This window comes from Anoplopoma fimbria, chromosome 12, assembly GCF_027596085.1.
Source record: "Anoplopoma fimbria isolate UVic2021 breed Golden Eagle Sablefish chromosome 12, Afim_UVic_2022, whole genome shotgun sequence".
Taxonomy (NCBI): Eukaryota; Metazoa; Chordata; class Actinopteri; order Perciformes; family Anoplopomatidae; genus Anoplopoma; species Anoplopoma fimbria.
In genome coordinates this window covers 18,816,070-18,839,591 of record NC_072460.1, presented here as the reverse complement: position 1 = coordinate 18,839,591, position 23,522 = coordinate 18,816,070, and the positions used below count along the sequence as shown (strand labels likewise).

General features: G+C 39.2%; 2 protein-coding genes across 2 annotated transcripts in view; one reads left to right on the top strand and one right to left on the bottom strand.

Annotated features, from left to right (window-relative positions):
- The first annotated feature begins 1,078 nt into the window (after window positions 1-1,078).
- On the top strand, window positions 1,079-7,540 carry tegt (testis enhanced gene transcript (BAX inhibitor 1)). Its single transcript, XM_054609086.1, has 10 exons — window positions 1,079-1,187; window positions 2,275-2,383; window positions 2,487-2,595; window positions 3,652-3,772; window positions 3,893-3,941; window positions 4,145-4,242; window positions 4,355-4,434; window positions 4,528-4,628; window positions 4,941-5,016; window positions 6,593-7,540. The coding sequence occupies exons 2-10, from the start codon at window positions 2,328-2,330 to the stop codon at window positions 6,614-6,616; spliced, it is 714 nt and encodes a 237-aa protein (XP_054465061.1). The 5' UTR covers window positions 1,079-1,187; window positions 2,275-2,327; the 3' UTR covers window positions 6,617-7,540.
- Window positions 7,541-8,639: 1,099 nt separating this feature from the next.
- nckap5l (NCK-associated protein 5-like) overlaps window positions 8,640-23,522 on the bottom strand; it is a 36,877-nt gene continuing 21,994 nt past the window's right edge. Inside the window, exons 4-14 of the mRNA XM_054609760.1 lie at window positions 21,161-21,301; window positions 20,156-20,224; window positions 20,018-20,056; window positions 19,807-19,917; window positions 18,819-18,911; window positions 15,656-18,567; window positions 15,006-15,135; window positions 13,745-13,817; window positions 11,577-11,855; window positions 10,879-11,030; window positions 8,640-9,860 (exon numbers count right to left, since the gene is read on the bottom strand). Of these exons, the coding sequence (XP_054465735.1) occupies window positions 9,600-9,860; window positions 10,879-11,030; window positions 11,577-11,855; window positions 13,745-13,817; window positions 15,006-15,135; window positions 15,656-18,567; window positions 18,819-18,911; window positions 19,807-19,917; window positions 20,018-20,056; window positions 20,156-20,224; window positions 21,161-21,301 (4,260 nt within the window). The 3' untranslated portion in view covers window positions 8,640-9,599. The remainder of the gene's footprint in view (window positions 9,861-10,878; window positions 11,031-11,576; window positions 11,856-13,744; window positions 13,818-15,005; window positions 15,136-15,655; window positions 18,568-18,818; window positions 18,912-19,806; window positions 19,918-20,017; window positions 20,057-20,155; window positions 20,225-21,160; window positions 21,302-23,522) is intronic.

The window sequence follows — 23,522 nt, the reverse complement described above, 5'->3', positions numbered from 1 at the left end:
AATGGACATTCTTTTTTTTACCTCACTACATAAATCTAACAGCTATAGTTAATTTTCAAGTATATATCTATGATTGAAAGTCCAGGACCTGAATTCCAACAGTAAATAAAGCAGTACTTACTTTATAATATGATATTTATCATTTATAATTAAATATGACAGGGACCACTCTGCATAATTACTTTTCCGTTTGCTACATTTCGTTGTTCATTTGGAGCTAAATTAAAGTGTTGGAGGTGGGACTTTTATGTGTAATGGAGTATACGCTACTTTATTATAGAGAAATATCTGAATACTTCTCCCACCCATTGAAGTTTATTAATTTACAGATACTAATTATACATATGTTTTTTCATAACCAGCATAAGTCTAAACATAGAGGTAAGTTAATGTACAATGTACAATTTTGTTTAATATGTTTTTAAATATAAAACACATATGCAGACATAAGGTCTTAAGGCACTGCAAAAGACAGACAAACACTTTAGAAATCAATAATAAAGTAAAACAATAGTTATAACAACTGATTAATTAAAATCAGTATTAACTAGTAGTAATATGAATAACAACAACAATAACACTATCAGTTGTAGAATTTCACCTGCAAAATGTTTTGCCTTCATATAAAAGAAAAGACCTCTAACCCATAACATTTAAATGAAATATTGAGAACATGTTGCATGTAGTTCATCAAGATTCACACCCATATAAGCTCTTAAGAATACATGTATTTTAGTTTGATTATTTCATAGTAGAGCTAATTAGTCTTTGATTACACGTACACTCTAAATTGCAAACTGCTTAACATCCATGCATAGTCGTTGTTTTTCTCCTTTTGAAATGGTGCAGTTCCATTTATGAGTCGGCCATTTTAGGTGTACCGGGGCCTTTACTCGGTGACACACCCGGAAGTACCTTTTAACATAAAGCTTTCTTAGCACGCATTTATAGGTAACGACAACTTTTATTCAAGGTTGAGTAATTATAATTGCGAGTTGTTGATTCATGTCCAACAGCGACGTGGGGGAAAAAAACCCCGCAATTCACACATTGGGGATGAGGACTACAATGAGGACTACAACTCTTCTGGGCGTGGCGACCGTGACGTCACCAGGCCACTGACACGTAGAGCAGGAAGAAGAAGCTAAACAGTTGTTAGCTGGTAGCAGAGTGAAGCAACGCTAAAGGTAAGCGCTATTTTTAGGATATTTTTTTTTGCTAATGCCCTCATTAATATAAACTGTTATATGTGACACTGCAATTGTTTTGTGTTTGCTAATAAACCAGACGTCGAGTTGTGTAAACAAACGAGCTGCAGAAGCGTTAGCATAGCTAGCCTAGCGAGGCATTTAAGTGTTAGCTAGCTAGCTGGCTAGCATCGTTAGCTGTCCATATCACATCCTCATACGTCAAACACAGTGTTGGATTAAACTGTGTTTCACAACGTTTAATGAAGTCCAGTTGCTTTTGATTTTGTTGCCAGATCACGGCAACATCGTCCTCATGAATTGAGGATATATTGTCAGTGAGCTTATCAGTCAGTGTTGACCTGTTGTGCAACTTCATGTCCCACTCCGTCACAACGGGAGTTCATCTGTAGGGGCTTTCTGCCAGTAAACCTTTCCTGCCAGCTATCTCCTTAACCTTAAGTAGCCAATCCACCCTGTAATGGTTATAAATAGGTCATATTTGTGTTAAAATAAAACATTTCTGGCAGGAAGATCCGAAGTCAACATTCAGTGATCTGCTCATTTAACTTAACTGCGCACTTTTGATAAGTGAAAGTAGAATTCAAGTTATTCTAACTTAGTTTAAGTGAACGTGCTTCATTGGAGAGTCTTGCTTAAGTCTTGTAAAAGTACAGAACTGTTTAATAATAGAATAAAGCATGCTATGTCAGTGTTATATTATTATATTACTGTTGGATAGTTCAATCTACCATAGTTTATTAACTGTTCCTGTGTGTTGTTTCAAAAATCTAAATATCAAAAGTACTGCTAGCTGTTTATTTTTAATTTATGTGGCGGAATAAAACATGCCGTAATGTTAGATCTTTTTGAATTTTGATAGAAGTAGAACAAAAATGCAAATAGTCAAGTAAAATACCTCAAAATTGTATCTGAGTAAGTCTAGCTATTGCTCCCTACTATTGATCATTAACAAGAAATTGCACCAGTGGAACCTTTTTTGAATGTTGCAGTTGTTGTTGTGAAACAGCTTTGATTCTGTCTGTGAAAGTGGAGCTCAAGTGTAATCGTATGTGTTTCTGTTCAGAGGAGACTTTGTTCGTTCAAGAATCTCTTCAGTTCTCGATCCCTGCTTTCATCATGAACGTGTTTGACCGCAACATCAACTTTGACTCCCTCCTCAAGTTCTCCCAAATGTGCGTAAGCATGCAGTAGATTGCTATCTCAGTCACATACTTTCTCCGCCATAACTCAAGTGTTTACTGCCCAGCCTTGTTCATTGTAAACATATTTTTGCAGATCTCATTCCACCCAGGTGCACTTGAAGAATGTGTACTCCAGCCTGGCACTCTGTATGTTCGTGGCTGCAGCGGGCTCCTACGTCCATGTTGTCACACGCCTCTTTCAGGTAACGATTACTAGAAACAACTGAGTCTCCCTGTCCAGGTTGATCATGTACGTCTATGCAAATGGTGCTCTTAGGCAAAGTGCAGACAGGAGTACTTTGTCCTACTAAAACTAACCCAATTGATGCGTTTTTGTAGTTACCTGGTGCTTGCAAACATGTACTGCAGATAAATATGTGATAGTTTTTACATGCGCAACATTATTTATAGATCATTTCATTTTAAGTCCAGCATTATCGAGTGTTTGTTCAACAAAGTTGGTAAACTACCCTTATCTTAATTCTTCTCTTTCTATGGTTAATTTAGTTGATCTTTTATGCAAACGCTACATCGATTGAATACATTTAATTTTCTGTGAAATGTAGTGCATCTTCTTCCCTGAAAGCAAAGTTTTAATTTCAAGAAAGTTTATTCATATTTTTTAGGATTTTAGTGGAGGTGGTCTATCATTTAGGTGATATATCTGCCTCCACTATAAACAGTTTGTAAAATGCGGATTACTTTGGGATTTACAGTTTTAGATACTGAATGTGAAAGTGAATGTGGATATAAGACTGAGGGTGAAATTCCCCTTTTTTCCCCCATTTAGTTAAATTTGTATAGCCCATTATCACAAAAGAAAAGGCTTGCTTTTCTTGGTATTGACTTGGAAAAAATATAGGTCCTAGACAATAAAATCAACATATTTGAAGAAAAAAAAAAAGGTTAGAAGTGACATAAAAGTTATAAGTAAAACTGGTAAGCATCAAAAACCTAAGACAAAATGTGAGAGAACAAAAAGCAAGAACTTCTGTCTCCTCAACCAGTACAAGGGACTTTTAGATTACGTTCTCCTGTATATCAGGACAGTTACCAGAGATCAAAATACTTGCCTGTAATTTGAATCAGAATGACCATAATATGTTGTGATAAGACAAAAAAAAAAGACCTTTCAGGTGATTTTCTTTCTCTAATCTTAACGTCTTATGGTGAAGGAACAAAACAACTATAGTTTCAGTGACGTCACCCACACATTGTGCACTGGATGCTCCATCTCAAACTTGTGGCCTTGTTCTCAGGGAGGTTTGCTGTCTGTGCTCGGCTCCTTGGGGATGATGTTTTGGCTGGCCATGACGCCACACAACTCTGAAACAGAGAAGAAGAGACTGGCTATCCTTGCAGGATTTGCCTTCCTCACAGGTAAAGTACCTGCTGTAACAGTTCCTGTTGTCACTTGGCATGCGAACAGTGCTGTCTTTGTTAGTCTACAGTCAAGTAAAAGTCTAAAAACAGCGTTTTCCTTCCTCTCTCCCTCTCCAGGTGTTGGCCTTGGCCCCACTATGGACTTTGTCATCGCCATCAATCCAAGGTATGTGAAAGGTTACTCAATGTTTAACACTTGCACATCAGCAGCTGGCAGCTAACTGACTAAAAGTTAAACATTATAAACTAAACAACAATGAGAAGAGCATTGTGTGATGATTGGCAACCGTCTCTCTGAGAGTCTTTACACATATAATTGAAAGTAAGAATTTCCTGAAAACTTTAATTTTGTTCTGGTTTGTTTTTCAGCATCATCGTGACGGCTTTCATGGGAACCTCTGTGATTTTCGTTTGCTTCACTCTCAGCGCTCTCTATGCCAAACGCAGGAGCTACCTGTTCCTGGGAGGTAAAGGCTGTTAATCAATGTTGTGACCCGTTACACCGTATACTTATCTTAACTTTAACAACAATACTTACATTTCACCTGATTTACCCATTTAACTCATGATTGTTCTTAGGCACACTGATGTCTGGCCTTTCCCTCCTGTTCCTGATGTCTGTGATGAACATGTTCTTTGGATCTGTGATGCTGTTCAAGGTAGCTGAACCAAGTGGAACCATTCCTCACTTAACGTTTGATCGGCTGTGTCAATGTTTTGGTGTAAATCCTATTTTTCATGTATTCTGACAGGCACACATGTACCTCGGGCTGCTCATCATGTGCGGCTTCGTCCTGTTTGACACTCAGCTCATCATTGAGAAAGCAGAAAATGGAGACAAGGACTACATCTGGTGAGAACTTGTATTCTTGTTTTCCTTATCTGTTGGCTCATATTTCCTCATAACAAAATGGCATGCAAATGCATCATTCCATAGTGAGGCGTAGTTTAGCATCAGTTCCTAAAAGTAAGTAAAGCCGGGTCTAAATTAATGTGACCTTATCAGAGGTGCAACCTGAGCTCAGCCCTTAGAAGATGAATGGATACATTTTATAGCCAGATGCTCTTATTTTAGAGATATTGAATGATGTATGTTCAGTTTTTTTCTTCCCCAAAGCATATGTATCAGTTCTGAAACAATCCTGATATACTTTATCTTTTTAAGGCACTGCGTGGACTTGTTCCTTGATTTCATCACCATCTTCAGAAAACTCATGGTCATCCTTGCCATGAACGATAAGGTACAGAATGTTATCATTTTTATTTTATTTATTTTTTGGTGAAGTTAATGGATACGTCTTGTCATATTTTGTATTTTCCTTATGGTCAACACATCCAATGAAAAGACCAAAGGAAATAATGAAATAAGATAAAATGATCCTTTATTAGTCCCACATCGGGGACATTTGCAGGATTACAGCAGCAGAGTGCAAACAAGCGACATATGTAAAAAAATAAGATCAAAACAGGTATACTAAATAAGATTAAATAAGTAAAAACATTAAAAGAGCTATAACTACAATATGATATAAAAGACGGACAGAATGATTACTATTGCAAAAAAATGCAAAAAGTGATCCTATTAAAACGCGTTTCCAAAGCCTGATATATTTCATTCCTCTGTGCCAGAGAGCTTAACTGTTGTCCAAAAACATTCAAAACACATAAATGAGCCGCACCATTGCACTTGGTGACAGTTTATTGCTGGCACGTTGTTGGTGTTTTGTTTTTTTTGACACGTCACAACAATGTGTCGAAGCATATAGAAAGCAGTAGAAAAGAGAGGCTGAATATAGCACTAAATTCATAACAGGCGTTTATTATTGACCAAGTCTTTTGTTTCAATAAATATCGTCCTGTTATCGTGGACATGAGAACCATTATTTTGGCCAAACAATATAATTTTGAACGATAATCTCATATCTCCGAAGCCTAGAAGGTGTGTGTATATGTGACCTATTTTTTAAGATGAATAATTTCTCTGAGAACCAGTTGGCTTTAGAGCCACAGACAGCGTAGGGAAATCAGAAAGTATTGAGAGACGGTCTATGAGGCATTGTTGTTATTTCTGTTTTCATGGGATTTGTTGTACATGGTGAAGGATATTTCCATCCTCAAAGATTGAATATTCCTACAAGAAAAACTGGTAAATTGTAATTTACTCAGAGGTGTTACACAAGTTTAGCCCACAGACAAAAAAACAAGTTCTTTAATGCATTTTACAGTTTTTATTTTTTTATTTTTTTTATAATACTTTGGATTATATGTTTTGACCTGCTTAGCTCACCCAAGTCACAACAAAAACAACATATTTTCTTATCTAGCTCAAGTAGAATCTAGCCATGCAGATACTTTTGGTTTTACTTGCTGGGGTTTTTTGTGATATGAGACTTCTGCCTCGACCGCAGTATGATGGTTGTGGGGTGTGTAATACAATGAGAAAACTAATTATATTTAATGAACTCACCGGCCATACATCTTGAAACCTTGTTATGGTTTCTCAACATCTGTATACTTTTTTATTGGTACTACCTTTTACCAAATAAAGGGTTCTTATTGAGCTGATTAATTAGAATGTGATTGATCACTGCTCTGTGCAGCAAAAACAGGATTTTTTTATTCACCCTCCTTGTATTTCCCGCCTGTACTGTACCTGTACTGGCAACCAATCGCCCCGAGGTAGCAGAGCGGGGGTGTAGGGCTTGACCATGGACTTGATACCTTTTAGAGTAAAGTGGAAATTTGAAAAGTTTACATAACTATTCATTTCAAAGATTGATATGTCTTACAACTCTGATTATTTCTCCCTTTTTTCAGGAGAAGAAGAAGGAAAAGAAGTAAAGAACGTTTGGAAATTAAAAACAAACTGTCTGAAGAGGCACAATTTGCAACGCACTTGGTGCTTTTCACTTTCTGTCTTCATTTATTGAATTAACTCCTATGTGGTCTTATATTACTGAAATTTCTTTTGATTTCTTTTTCAAACTTTCAACAAGAGTTGAATGTAAGTTTATGGTAAACTAACGCTAGTCCCCATCCTGGCTGTGAATGGAGAATTAGACTAATGCTGCAGTGAACATGCTTGGCCTGTAGAGGGGAGTGTTGTCCTATGAAGACTCCCAGAAGCTGAGCAGCACTTAATGAAGATACTCATTATTTAGTGCCATAAATTAATGACATGATGGGCTCCTTTTTAGTGGGTCATGTCAGCTTCTGAGGCTAATCGTTGTTTTATTTGAAGTTATTCAATTTCATTCATTGATTTGCTTATTTATAGTTTTCCTCCATTCTCTTCAGTGGAGTGTCATAAGATATGGTGTCCCATGATTTTGACAACAGATTTCCCCCCTTTGAGAAAATTCCCTGTCCTTGTTTTTAGTTCCTACAAATTTTGTTTTGTGACCAACATTTTGAGTAAGAATGGTGAAGCCTGGTAACACTGACACAAACCCTGAAAGCCTCTCGGAGTCATGATGATCTACAATAACTAATTCAGACGGACATTCAGGGTTTTGGGTGTTGGCAGGTGGAGGAGGAGGAGGAGGAAGAGTCGGTGCCATCTGTCTTGGATAGCAGGCGAGTTATTCAGACCTCTCCCTGTGTAAATTTCTCTAAATATCTGTTGTCTAGAAAGTAGTTTGCCAAATGATGTGATGTTAACCTTTAAGATTTTTGGAAAGTGTATACTGTGAAGAATTTATTTTATGGATGTAAAATTTAAACTAATAATTTGATACATTTGCTCAAATAAATGTGTTGAACGTATCGGGCTATTTCAATTATTATTTTGCTATTAACAGTGATGGAAGAAATATTTGGATCTTTTAATAAGGTAGTAATACCTGTCAAAAATACTCAATAAGTAATAGTTCTGCATTTGAAAAAGAGTTATCAATTATCAGATCCTCTGCCACATAATCTGCCAAATATTTGCTAGTTGCAGACGCTGAAATGTAAGATTTTTTAAATAGAATAAGTTTTTTGAGTTTTTGTTATTTGTTTGACATTTCCTTTTGATATACCACATGATTAATCAAAAATGTTATTAGGTTAATCAAAAATGAAAAAAACTTAATTTGCAATCCTAAAAATGTTGCTTAAAGGAACAATGAGAAGAAGGTGGATACATCGGCAGCAATGGAATATTCTTCATACCTTTTGAGGTAAGACTACTTTTAGTGTATTATCAAAATGTACTTAGTGTACACATACTTATACTGCAGAAAATGCACTATTATATTATTACAGATACATTAATGTAAGTGGCAAGTGAATGTAGTTTTTTTATACATGGTTTGGTAGTTTAATCTACCACAATGATCATATTTTAAGGATATTTTATATTTTGTTAGTAAAATCTTAATCTGTAAAGTAACTGCAGCTGTCAACAAAATGTAGCGAAGTAAAGATTAAAATATTTCCCTCTGGATGTGTACCAGAAGTAATAAAAGCAAACTTTAATTTTAAGAATCAAGTCTATGGTGGTAAGTAACTAAGTACATTTACTCAAGATCTGTTTTGAGGTACTAGTACATTACTTGAGTATTTACATTTATTATACTGTATACTTTCTACTTTTACTGCAATCTAGATTGTTTAAAATGTGGATGAGTTGCATTATGGGTGATGTTGGTTTCTGATGGATGAGGAATGCATCGAGTTAATAATACGATATCAGTTTCTGCTAAATTGGTGTAGTACTGTTTGCATTTAAGAGAAATACACAAAGTATTAGTAACAAAACACTTTTTAGTAAATGCTCTTTCCACCCATTGGATGTCTGTAATTGATACGCTCGGCTAAAATAACTACTTAACACAAAGAAGTAAATCAAAACATTTTAATTAGAAAGTTGAAAAACGGCAGTAGGTACATAGGACCTCTATTGGCTAGGGAACGAACAGCAACGGAGATGTTGAAATACGAGATATGAACATAATCTACTAAGCGAAGCGACTGCAATTTCACAGAAAGATTACACAAAGAAAGAAAAGATGACTGCAAATGATGTACATTAAAAATAAATAAATAATAGAAATACATATTCATTGAATAGTGTAGCCATTTCTCTTATCTATGTTATTATTGCTGGTATATATTACCTTTAAATGTATTATGATTTAAAACAGACATATTCTGACAACCTTCATCGGTCGCAAAACGATATCAACATGTTCAATAAAATCGTTTATACATTTAAAATCGTGATGCATGAGTTTAGCAATAAAGAATCACAGACATTAACATTCATTTTTTTAAGGAGCTCGATGTTTTTCTGTTTTTTTTTTCTTCAATACATTATGTGACGAAATTATTTCCAGAACAGAATGAATGTATTGATACATTTCGTCAGGCGTTGAACTGATCAGCTCTTCCTTGATGTACACAACGACGATCTGTCTACCAAGATGATTCAAAACATAAGACAAGTCGCTGAACAACTACCAGGAGTGACAACTTTTGTGCTAATCATTAGCATAGCCATGCGTTTTTGTAGTCCTCTATACATGAATTAAAGAGTGTCCACAGAAGAGTCTTGATTGTGAAAAAGGTGAACAACCTATATGATTTGGGGCGGCTTTTGGCTTCATGTTTATAGGAAATCCTGAGGAGAAGTCTATTGATCCCTTTCCAGTTGCAACAGAGAAACAGCTGCTGAGAAAGCATCATCACCACAGCACAGTTTCTCTTCCTCAAAGATGGCGGCGGTTCAGCAGCATCACAGTACAGCCAGCAACCAGGAGACATGTTCAGAGCGGGGGCTGGGTCTTATTGTCTGTGGACTAGATGAGCTCCTCTCTGTCCTCCACAAGCCTTGGCTGGATCATCCTTGGCTTCCGCAAGACGACAGACTGTCGTACAGAGAATCGCTGAGGGACTCGGGGGTCTCCAGGACCTGAGGGCGGCTCGGGGAGAGAGCTTCCTCAGGCCGCTCCCTGAGCAGCTCCAGCCCGGCCTCCCTGCTCATCTCGGGGACGCTGGGAGTCCGAGTCTTCCCCCTGCGGATCATCCCCGACTGGGCAGGGACGGGCAAGCTGCCTGGGTCAACGACCCGGCTGGAGGAGGGACCGCCGGCCTTCATGTTCTGAAAGAAGGCACAGTGGGGTCAGAAACATTTTAGGTCATGTCTTTCCTCTTATGTAACGCCTTCAGGTGCAAAAAAACCAAAAGTGGGTTATATAAAGCATACAACTGTGAATCTTTAATACTCAGCTGATTAATAATTTCTAAAGGGAGAATGCGGCTCTGTGTTTTTACATTATGTAAGATGTGAGTGCAGATTTAAAATGTATCTAACTTTACTGCCTGCAAAGTACTCAGTCTGTTAGTGACCCAGATTATTCCTCTAACCATACTCCTGCACAGTTTTTATAAGAAGAGTTCAAATTAAAAACATTAATTTGGAGAAGAAAAAAAAGAATAACTTTAAAAAAAAGAATTAAATATTGTCTCCTGATTTTCTTTTGCTTTTTTTTCTTAGTAAAGTATTGCAAAAAAAAGTCATGCTATAGCATGATGAAAGAAAACCCCATAAAAAATACATCATAAACTAAATCTAAAACAGCTCATCAAAAAGTCATAGTATAGTTTGTTGAGATAAGTCATAGTATAGCATGATGAAATAATTCATGTTAAGAATGTAGACAATAGTCATAGTATAGTATGTTGGAAAAAGGTGAAAGAAGTCAGTATAGTATGTTAAAAAAGTCATAGTATAGTATGTCGAAAAAAAGTGAAAAAAGTCATACTATAGTATTAAAAAAAAAAATCATAGTATAGAATGTTTTAAAAAAATTCAATGTATTTTAAGTCAAAATAAGTAAAACGATCATAGTTTAGTATGTAAACAAAAAATCATACAAAATTCTTAGTATATCGGGGGAAAAAAATTGTATAGCTTGTCTTAAAAAATCATTAAAAAGACATATCTTTATGAAAAACGTCATAAAAGTATGAAAAAAATCCTAGTATATTATTTCTAAAAAGCCAAGGTATGGTATGTCAAGAAAAGTAATGAAAAGGTTTAAATGGCATACTATACTATGACAGTTTATATGTCTTTTCTGACATTTTTTACATTATTAATACAATAGCATCCCTACCCCTCTGAATGGAGATCCAAAGGACACCGCCTCCTCTTCCTCCTCCTCCACTGCCAGGTAAACCTCTGCAGGCCCTGCTGGTGTCTTCAGGTTGGGGAAGGTCCAGGTTTTGGAGCGAGGGGAGAACATGTTCGCTCCGTGGGCCTCTTTGTCTGGACATGGAGTATTTTAAGACACGTTTTATCTTCTTTCTACACGTCATTACTAAATATAATCTATCAGGAGCACAAAGTCTTGTCTCTGGATCCAAACTGAAATATCTCAACAACTACTGGATGAATTGCTGTGATATTTTGTACAGACGTTCATGCTCCCCAGAGGGTGTATCTGTACTATTTTTGGTTTTCTAGTTTTGAGTGTAATGTCTGTGTTCTTTACATCCTCACAGCATGACTGTAGTATTGTTTCATTTTCAGTACCTTGTCAGTACTGAAAGTCAGTCTGAGCGACAGTATGGGAAGTAGCTCAACCTTGTGAGTCAGAAATGAACTAACATATATCATAAGAATATTTCCCTAATAGATGACCAGAATCAGTGCTTTCATGAGTGCAGTACGAGTTTGCAGACTACATCATATTACTACAGAATGTAACAATTGTACAGAAGCACGTTTGGAGGCTATATAAAATAACTAAGTGACATCTAACAATGCTCTGAATGTTCAGCTGTTATGAATAAGTGGGATGTTTAATGGCACCTTCATGGATGATGCCGGCGGAGCTTCTTCCCTCCATCATGGAGCCATACTGAATGGTCGGAATCATCTGCTTGTGCTGAGCGTAGCACTCCTCCTGTGGCGTCGGCTCTCTGTCCAGGGTGCGGGCCCGTCGGCCGGCCCTCCCCGGGGAGCCGGAGGAGTGGCGCTCGGCCCCGGCCCGCGTCTTCGACAGGCTCCGTCCTGCTGCACCGCTGCTGCAGTCGGGCAGGGGGAACGTACCGATGCCGCTGTCCAGGGTGTACGTGGAAGCCCCAGAACCTGAAAAGAGAAATTCTGTGACTGACTGAAAAAATGTTTTATAAATAAAAATACACAAATTAATTTAGAGATAAATGTGTAAATGAATGAACATCCCATTATTTATTTGATATTTTACTGAAGTTCTGAATGGATACTCCTCTGGAGCATGGCCTTGTTTATTTACCATTGATATGCTAAATAAGGTGTGAGACAATTAATTTTCCCTCATTGTGCAAATTATGGTTAGTTGAAAACCGTATGGATTGATGAAGATTTGTATTACTGGCAGAAACACTCAGATCTTAAGTATAAGTAGTAATACAACAGTGTGATAAAACCGATTACAGATTATTGTCCTCAAAAGAAAAAGGATTTAAAAGTGTCTTTGTTCACTCCATATGTGCGTATTAATAAACATGTGTATGTGCCTCAAGTGTGTCATTTTTTTCCTTCATTATAATAATTACAAAGTTAATCAACCCATTATGAAACATAGACCTATGATAATATATACACAAATACATTAACTGTATCTGTATACATTTGTGTATTCTTACTTACTTTTAAATGGAAATGTTTATGAATCATTAATATAGCAATTGCACTGTAAATAAAATAAATTACATTTTTCATGTTTTAGTGGGGATTGATAATTGTTTTAAGTTATAGGAATTCTATACTATGACTTTTATGAACCTTTTTTGTGACTTTTTGATATGCTATAGTTTCACTTTTTTCGACATACTAAACTATTCCATTTTTTAACGTTCTATACTATGACTTTATGACTCTTTGGCTGTACTATGACTTTTTTTGACATGCTATAGAATTAATATTTTTTTTTTTACTTACGACATACTATACTGTGACTTTTTTCAACATACCATGATTTTTTTTCGCAAACTGTACTGTGACTTTTTACCTTTTTTCAACATACTGTACTATGATTTACTGTACTATACTAACTTTGTTTTTGAAATACTAGACTGACTTTTTCAACCCACTATACATGACTTTCTTTTCACTTTTCACAACATACTATACTATGACTTTTTCAGCTTTTTTCAACATACTATGATTTTTTTTCACTTTTTTTCGACATACTATACTATGACTTTTTTTTAACATACTATACTATGACTTCTTTCACCTTTTTTCAACATACTATAGTATGACCTTTTTCGACATAGTATACATGGCATTTTTATGAGTTTTTAAAGACAAACTATACTATGACTTTTTAAACTTTTTTTCAACATACTATGACTTTTTTTTCTTTTATCATGACATACTATAGTATGACTTTTTTCACTTTATTCGATATACTATACTATGACTTTTTAAACATACTATACTACGACTTTTTCAGCTTATTTCAACATACTATATTATTACTTTTTTCGACATACTATATTATGACTTATTTCACTTTTTTTGACATACTATACTATGACTTCTTTGGACATACTATACTATGACTTTTGAAACATACGATACTATGACTTCTTTCACCTTTTTTCAACATAATCATACTATGAATTTTATATATAATATTTATCATAGCTTTATGGCATACTATGCTATGACTTATTTTGATTTTTCACTGCCTACTATACGATTACTTTTTATTTCATGCTATGAGTTGACTTTTTTATGACTCACGTTGATAACTTCTAGTAAATGTACATTCCACCACGGATGATCTGTGATCTGTTCCTGTGATTATACATCAAAATGTAGTCATTTACTTTATTTCTCACTTTGAAATTCTTTATTTAGTCATTCATCTATTTCCAGACTAGTTCAACACAAGTCTGATTGATCTTTAACGAGGTCGTAATGCTCATAAACCTTAAAAATTATGTGATATTTCTTTCCTCTTATATATTCCTGAGAGACACTCTTACCTGCAAAGTGTTGAGAGTGAACTGAATCTGCAAGATTTTCATCTGATGTTATCTTGCCGTTTCTGTCTGATCCCTGCATGAAAGAACAACAAAGCAGCAGATGGAGTGAATGTACCAAAAGTCGGCTCTTCACATCAGTATGCAGGAAACTATTCAAACAGTAGTTGAACTCAAGTTTAGCCGTGAAAGTTTATATGATGATGAACAAATTTCCCCAGGGGTAGAAGAGGTATTCAGATCGTTCAATTAAAGTTACTGTGATGAACTTTGAACTTGTTATGACACTATCTCAATTTAAGACTGACATCTGTATGTGACCTACATAATAAAAGAGACCATCAGCGGAAGATTGGCTATTTCAATATAGTTATCTTAATACTTGTTATTGGTGTCATCGGGTCGGATTCCTCACAAAATCAGATAAATTCATGCAGGTTCACCAGACACTCCGTCAGCTCAGACTCCAGATGGGTTTCTGGCAGGGAACCAGACCACCGCTGAGCTTCGCCTCGCTGCTCTGCCGGTCCCCGCAGGAAGCCAACATAGAAACCAAGCTGGTGGAGACCTGGGCCTTATTGTTGGACCCGCTGTAGGGACTGCTCGTAGCAGACTGTCAGACCCTACTGCAGTAAAATGAGAGGTTTTCTGAAGGGTCTCTGGCTCTCGGAAACACCACCACTTACGTCCACAGGGACCGCCGAAAATCAACACGAAATGAAGTTCCTTGTAGTAACTTTAAGTAAAAGTACAAATTCCACAATCCGAACATACTTCATATACTTTCGCTGTCCTGTGAGAACCATGTATCTAAAAACTCATCTTTTCAGCTCAGAAAAAGATGGTTTTTTATTAGTATGTTTAGCTTAGAAAAATCAACACATCTGGAGAGACATAGTTCGGTTTTCACTGGACAGGAAGGGAATAAAAAATTGCAACCTGAAAGTTGCTTTAGCTGTCAGAGACTACATTTGTCTGTATTGTTTACATGTAGTGGAGGAGAAGTATATAGTTGAATGAAAGGGAAATACTCAATTAGGTAGAATTACGTTGAATCTTTACATCGAAGTACAATACCTGAGTAAATGTGGTGTACTGAATTTCAGTGGTGCACTACTGAAACCTGAGAGCTTGATGCATTGGATGAAAGTGAGTCGTGTTTTCCTTCTAGGTCAGTTGGTTTTATAACCATTGTTGATGTAAACATCGTGTCGGTTTGTGTTTGACTACAAAGAAATAAATTGAAGTGAAACTAATGAAGTACCTTCTCCATATCGTCACGACTGGTGGTGTGACTGATGATGTCGCCCTGCTGACAAAACACCGGCTTGGAGCTCTTACAATCGAACGAGAGCCGACGCTGGGGCACACTGATCACGTCTTTCCCGTCGACTCTATATTTATCAGACACAAGTTAAGTTGAGTTAAGTTGTCCATGCTTTACCACAAAAAGTCAGTGTTAGAATTCTCCCATTGAAAAGGATAGTTTGCAATGCAGACTATTCAACCAGGATCATTAATGTAGTGACAACTGTACCTCAACTCTAATCCCCAGAAGATGGATATGTTCATCTTTCCTTATTTTATTTGCTATGACTCAAATTGGTTAGTATATTTGTCTTCGTTTTTTTTTTCTTTGTTACCTTAAAATAGCATGTATTATATATTAATGTTTTATTATTTAATTATGCAAAACTAATCATATGATTTCACAAAGAATAAAAAGAAAATGGTTTGCTATTTTGGAAACATACTCATTCACTATAAAGCTGAAAATAAGATGAGAAGAACAAAAAACTCCAGTGTATTTGATTTTGCCAAATGAACCACAAAATGTCAAACTATTCCTTTAATTTAAATTACTATTTGTTACAAAGCATCCTTACAATCCACTTGACCTTGTTGAGTCCTCACCTGTTCAACAGCTGCTGCATGAAGTTGTCAGAGCGTGCTCCTCTGTACATGACAGCCAGCTGTCCCTGAGCCGGGTCCATCACCACCTCACAGGAGTGACCCCTCCCTGACCTCTCCACGTACGCCCTCTCCTCCTCCAGCGCCCTCCTCAGCCCCTCTGCCTTCTCCATCAGAGTCGAGATGTTCAGACCCTCCACTCCTTCTTTACACTTGGTGGCCATTTTCACAGAGTCCCTGCCCACCGAGGGGATGTTGATCTTCCACTCCTTCTTCTCGTCCTTTGCTTTGGTGGCGTCCGTCTTGCGGCTCAGCGCTGGCAGCTTGCTCTTCTTCAGGCCGAACCAGCTTGCGATGCCGTTGGAGGCTTTCTGCTTGACCTCGCTGGGCTGCCCTCCTCGGTCTTGCTCCTGGAGCTTCAGCATGTTCTCCTCGATGCCCTTCATCACCTTCTGCTCGATGGCGGATTGTGGGCTGGGAACCGGCGGCAATGGCTTCTCCCCCTCTGACATCGGAGGTCTCGGGGGAGGAGGTGGGAGGCTGTCTCCGTACATAGGGTTCTTTTTCCCTTTGCTGCCGATCTTGGTCCTCTCTTCTGACTTGGACGAGTAACGTGGGGCCTCTGCAGGCTTCCCCCCTCTGTGGACGGACGTGGCCTGGCAAGGTTTGGACGGCGACTTTGGGGGGACTTTGTTGGGGCTGTTGCTACTGTGAGGACCAACAACTGGTTTGAGGTTATAGGCCAGATTCAGGGAGCCAGGACACTTCATGTTGTTGCGTAGTACCTGCGGAGCATCTGCGTTGGGGGACGGCAGACCAATTTTACTCTTGGGACTCTCTGTCTTGGTCAAGCACAGTTCTTGTTTAACCACCGCTGAACCAGAAGATTTTACAGCCTGTTCATACAGCTGAGACGAGGCAGGATACTTCAAACCACCACTGATGACTCTGGGTTTACCATCCGAAGCGTCTGTGTATTTTGAATGTCTCTGCTCCTCTTTTTGGAGCTCCATGGGCTCCTTCAGTCTTTCTTCGTAGGCGCCCTCATTCACCGTGTCGACCGGCCTGAGACCGACTTGTAAATCCTCAGAGCTCCTCAGCTTTCCAAGCGCTGCCAGCCTGTCCTTGAAAGCGTGGTGACTGGAATCAGCCGGGGGTCTGGCCACCCCGGCGGCAGGCCTCTTGGGGATGGAAGAGTCGCTCCTCCTGACCGGAGGTGGCGGCGGCTGCTGCTGCTGCTGGGCAACCTCAGAGCTCTGCGCGGTGATCTCCCTGACATCTGCCACCTGTTTCTCTCTGGTTTGAGAGTAGTTGGCTCTGCCTTGCGAGACCTTGCTGATGGCGGACGTATTGGGCAGGCTGTGGTGGTTAACCCATACTGGGCTGTCTGAATCCTCATCTTCATCTGATGAGGATTCTGACGTGGACGAGGACGACTGCTTCCTTTGAGGAGGAGGAGGGTTGAGGACACTCTCTGGTAGCGACTTAACAAGCTTCCTCTCACTCCCGTTCGCCTTTGCTTGGGATGGAAGTGTGGTTCTCTTTTCAAGGACCTGGGGTGGTTCCTCCTCTCTGGAGTTGGTAGACAAAACACAGACATTTTCATAATGAGGAACCCTCTGAGATACTTTGGGTGAGGAGGAGGGTGCGGAGGACGGAGCTCCCATCTTCGTAGCAGCACTGGCTTTAGGTGCAGAGAGGCTGCTGTAGCTTATATCCTGAGCGGGCGGGGGGGAGATGTCTTCGGGCTGAGGAGGGGAAGTCGGTGCTGAGTGCGTGGCGGGGTACGACTCAGACCTGGCGGGTGGTGGAGGGGGCTGCCTGCACCTCTCTGTGGTTGTGGCTCTGCGTGTGGGAACAGGCGAGTGGTAGACCTCGTAGTTGTTTGTGCGACACGGGATCCTGGAGCTGCGGGTGAGTTGGGGGCTCAGACGGACGGCAGAGGTTGAAGGTTGAGACTTCTCCCCTATGGAGGGAATCTTCAAGAACTTGAGCAGTTTGGACGGCGAGTTGATGGCGGCGGTTTTGACGTCGCTGAGGCACGACGTGCTGGGGCTGACGGAGGCACTGGCTCTCACGGAAGAGGCCTCCTGATCTGTGCAATCTTTCTCAGGGACGGCTGAGGGGTCATTCGACATGGCAGGCTTGACGCCGTTGTGAACACCATCACTTGTCTCCATATCAGCGTGGGAGACCTGTGCAGTCTCCTTCACAGAGCTGGGCAGGTGGGAGATGGGACAGAAACCAGTGAGCTCTTCAGAGACACTAGCGTTTGGACAACTCTCAGAGCTGTCCTGCTCTTGCTCCACCTCCATAACCTCCAGACTCTGATCGGTTGTTTCGGTCACTGAGGAGAGGGCGGTGGCGCCTGCCGGTTGCTGGTGGGCTTCATTCTTGGTGCATTGTTTAGACGGGGGAACAGACTCCGCCGTTCGGTTCTTACTGTGACATTCGCTTATAGCAGCTGCAGGAACTACATGGCTCTGGGTGGCTGAGTGGGCTTTTGAAGGACTACAGACGTGGTTGCATGGCTTTGGAGGACTGCCTGGGCTCCTCTTGCAGTGTAAACAGCAGGTGTTCCCTCCCTCACACTTCACTGCCCCGTCGCCGTTGACATGCTGGTGTGAGTCAGTGTCAGAGCACGAGTAGTGGCAGTGTGTGTGGTGGGATTTGCAGGGTAGTGGGAGGGGGTCCGCAGAAGCTAAAACAGCCTCTGTGGACATTAGCACCTGGCTGTAGTCGCAGAAAGACAAGCTTGCGGTCGACGGGTGGAATTTCAGAGGGTCCGTCTCCTCCATCTTGCGAAGTACCTCCAGGATGTGTGCTTTCTTCTTGAAGAAGGGAGACAGGGCCTCCATGGAGGCGGCTGGGCCACGAGGGCCGGGGGAGGCATGCTGTGTGCGGTAGCCATTTCCCTTTGGACAGAAAAAGATCTACGTCAGCATAAAATTCAATGCGAAGCCAAACAATTTACTTCACCGAGACCTTTAGAGTGTTTGCGTACAGGAAATGAGAGCAGGGCAGATCGTCTTTTGAAAGCACAATGGTTGAAAACAGAGCAAATGTCAGAGCTCGTTATAGCGTCAAACACAGGTCTCACTAAGAGGCTTTGACATAATCCCACTGTTTCACTCTTAATGTTTGCAAAAGGCTTTGGAATAATCACCTTGGCTTGTGCTTCAGTCTGTGCAGGCTCCACCTGTTTGGCAGAGTCATTGTGCAGCTGTGCATTGTAGTCTGGGAGGGGTCCCGCCTGGACCTGTAATGGGAGATTCATGAGGCAATTATGATGACACTGTATACACTAGAGGCTATCGTATACACAAATAACTAGTAGCTATATTGTTCTGGCATCTGTTGGAACAATTGTTCTACTGCATCTGTTGGAAAAAGAAAATATAGAATCAGAGCTGTGCATTGTATACATTTACTCAAGTACTGTGCTTAAAAGCCTGAGATTTTCTTCTACATTACTGGCCCAGCAGCGTCTGAAAGAATGAGGCTGAGGTGAAAAAGAAATTAGCAGCTTCCTTCGGTTTATGAGAATCAGAGCTGTGCATTGTATACATTTACCCAAGTACTGTGCTTAAGTGAATTTGTGGGGTACCATTTTCTTCTACTTTATACATTGACTCCGCTATATTTCAAAGGGAAATGTTGTACTTTTTACTTCAAAACATTCATCTGACAGCTGTAGTTTCTTGTTAATTTGCAGATTATGATTTTACATGTCAAACATATGATCAGAAATAAAAAGATCAGGACAAAAATCCATGCAGCAGAACCAGAGACATTTTTTATTTATTTCACACATTCTCCTTCCTTGACAATGGTGACTACATTACCCACAATGCAACTTGACCACCGACAGGTCAGCAGGAGCTTTGGGTGTGTTATGCTAGTCGTGGCTAATGTAATCTCAAGCTGTTAGCCTGAAGTGGAGATTAGCAGAGGCTTAAAGAGGTCCAGTAAACTCACTTTCTTCTAATTCCTCATCACAAGAGGTTTAACATTTTCAAATGTGTAGTCTTCAGCTCAAACAACACTGATTCAAATGATTCACATGTGCAGCAGTACTCCGCAAGGCTTCAGTGGAAGAAGTTCAGAGTGCATATGATACAAAGTCACTTATGAATCACTATAGTTTGATTTACCTGGTAGTGAGCAGTGGGGTGGTTGGGCAGTTTCTGCTGAAAGAGCTCACAAAGTGCTCTGTTCTGTCTCTCCAGGTCAAACACCAACATCTTCAGCTTGATGCACTCCTCCTCAGATCCTGTTCAGAGACACACGGAGCAGTGAGACAACGGATGAAGCCACAGGTGGTTAAAATCCAAACACAGAGGCAGAAATGTAGCTTCTCGTTACCTTTTGATTCAGAAGAGCCTGGACCACGTGGTTGGCCACCTGATAAACACCAGAGAACATCACATTTAACACAAAACGAATGAGCTTATAATTATATTCTCTTTTTTTTTAACATTATTTACTGCAACATGAACTCACCTCATCCAAGCATCTCTCATAAGCTTCTCTCTGACTCTCATTCGCCAACATCAGAGATGAGTTTTCTGCCTGTGAGGTAAACAGCAATTAAACACAAAACAACAGTCATTTAGTTAGTTACTTTATTTATCGTGGCATGCACATTTAACTGTCCAGCACAAGTGGATATATGATTTTTTTAAAAATACAGCTGCATTGGTGAAACATTTGTCTTATATTTAACAATTAAATGCAGGTAAACTGGTCCCAGTCGCGTAAAATTGCAAATTGTTGTCTTTACACTTTGTATGGTTGAAACAACGTGTTCATTTATGATCTTCCTTCTAGAGATGCTGTTCCTTTAAAAACATCATATAACGAGCAGTAAAACCTGAAATAGACTCTTTAATCTCAGTGACAAACAAGGTCTTTTCTTTTAAACCCTTTCTCTATTTAAAACTAAGGGATCTTTTAGACTTTTAGTTTAATTCTGGTTCACAAAAGAGTCTGTGCACTCTGTGGTGGTCTTTCATGTTTGTACCAAACTTCTCGCTAACGCTTAGAGTCATGAATATTACACTGTATTTGGAAGAATAAAACCTGACTTAATAATACTTAATTAAAGATCAAATAAAGTGTTAACTGCAGTGATAGCAAAATATGTACACCTTTTATATCCTATTTTTCAGTTACTGTAATAGAAACCAACATATTATTTATTCTTATGTGTATGGGTATTTATTTCTCTCTGTTTAGTTATTCCTATGGTTTGTTTTTATTCTACTGCTGTAGAAGTAAAAAGGTATAATTATAAAAACTATGTTTATAATTAATTCATGAATGACTACATACACACACATACATCTTATGTCTACTGCAGTTTTGACAAACAAACCTTCCAGATTTTGACCATCATGGCAGCATTGCGTCTCCCAAAAGTCACACCTGACTAACTACTATTTAATTTGTTCATTATCAGTTTAATTCTAAATTAGTGATAAAGCGTGGTTTTATTTTTTTCCTCACCTCCAGCTCCCTCAGTCGGTCCATGAGCTCGCTGCTGTTGTCCTCCATGAAGGACTCCACGTCTCCCTCCTCGCCTTCCTCGTCCGAACCGAAGTCTTCATCACACATCCTCTGTTCTGTCTCATCAGACATTGTTCTCATCTGTAAACACACAAGGTGACACTGCAACTATCACCGTCACAATCTCTAAAGCAATAAAAAGTGATCTTCCAGAAACAACGCACGGCAATATAACACCAGCAGCTCTGGAAGGTGACCAACTTTATGAGAATGCCCTCTATTTCTTAAAAGTTTCAGCACATCGTATATCTTTTTGCTGCCCTGCGCTGTAGCTACAATCGCTTCTATATAATGTTCTTCTCATATGCACAACTAATTATTTTTGATACCTCACAGCTGACCTGTAACAAGCCGTTATCTTGTTCCTACTGAATGCACAGATCTGATATGCAGCACATGAAATACTTCAATCAATATCATAATAAAAAAGTATTGTTTCTGTTATTAGTTGCATACAAGCTGCTGACTGACTCACATAAAATATTTGCAATGAGCTCAGGACAGTAAGGCATGCAGATTTTAAATTTGTGAAAAAGTGAATACCAGCGTCTGACTTTCGTACTCTGTATCTGCAGATACCCTGAGTTGAGTTGTCAGAATCATAGATGGGGAGATACGATGAAGTCAGGGGCTTTCACCACATTAACCCAAAAAATAACTCTTTAATATAATATCATTTATATGATAATTCATAAACTAAAACACAACACATTATGATGAATGTAGCAGCACTCTTTTCTATTCTCCAGAATTACCACTACTTCCTTAAAGTCTGTGGAAAAGCAAAATACATTTTCAGAAAGCAGTAAATCCATATCAAAATTTATGTATGAATAAATTAAAGGTTACAGGTTTAAAAGATCAATTCAGTCTCATCATAAGCAACCGTCTTTCTCTTCAGAGAAATTAACGACAATAGCTTTCAAATACTAAAATGTTATGTGTTATACTTTATCATAATAGATTTATTTAAATGACTTTCCCAATTGTGACTGACATTGAAATAGGTTATCGTGCTTTCCATAATGATGGTTATCCAACAAAAACAATTGGAAGTGCTGAATCTTTATTTTTAGCCGATAGCTGTGTCTTCCTCTCCCAACAACCTTAATCACATAGTGCAGCCTTAATGCAGTCTGTGAGGTGAAACCCAGGGCAAAAGAAGTCCACTAAGCACTCGCTGTGCCTTGTAAAGATAATTGCTGAGCTCACAGTAATAATGAATGTATCAACATTATAATCTACTCAGGGCTCTGCTCATCTAGACGTTGGAGGCCAGACAGTAAGGAGGACGCCGTTTGAAGAGATTACATAAAAGTAAATAAAACTGAAAACTGTAAAAGCGGAGGATTATTCATATTCAGATATTGATGCTGTTCATACTGTATGTACTGTAGCATCAATTTACATTTTATATTTATTCTATATACAGTTTATTCTGTATATTACTCTGCACTAACCCTTTCAGCCCTACATGTCTGTATCTGATATGTCCTGCTGCAGTAAACCCCATCTGCTTCACATCAGAACCAGCTCTCTTTTCAACACTGACATTAACATTATTACCGTACGTAACAAAGTTTATATTCTGTTTATCTTACAGCCACAACATTTCTCTTCAACACCACTTCAGAGTTTTGACATGGACACATCTACAGGGCTGAGACGTCAAACCTACTGTATATTTAGGAATCACCGAGTGCATTAATCCATCCATCCTGCATCGTTTCAGATACATGGACTTGAAATAGAAAGAAGAGCGTCCATATTCCTCTGCAGCTTCGACGAGTTCACCAGCTCAACCTGCAGAAACCACGCTGAGCTGCACAGGCTGCCTGAGTCTGTGAGCACGCTACCCTGCAGGACATATGGCCGAGGACCAGTCTAGTAGGCATGGCTCCAGGTGTGTCAGGTGTGTGTGTGTGTGTGTGTGTGTGTGTGTGTGTGTGTGTGTGTGTGCGTGTGTGTGTGTTGACAGAGGGGAAATAGGTGAGTCAAAACAGACCCAGATCCAACCATCACATCTTAAGGAGTCATTAGAGCGGATGAGACGAGCCTGATTCTCTGGCTGGAGGCCAATCAGGAACTGGCACAGTTTACAGGTGACACACACAAACAAATGACCGTATATGTGTAAATGTACACAGTTAGCTTCAAATGTTTAGAGACCAACCAGTATCCAACCAACTAAAATGCGTCTTAAGCATTAGAAAAAAACTGTCATTACCTAAATTCTTGGTCAGATTATCAGACTTTATTTTACTTATTCTTTGATCAGACATTTCCTAATTATATCCTATAG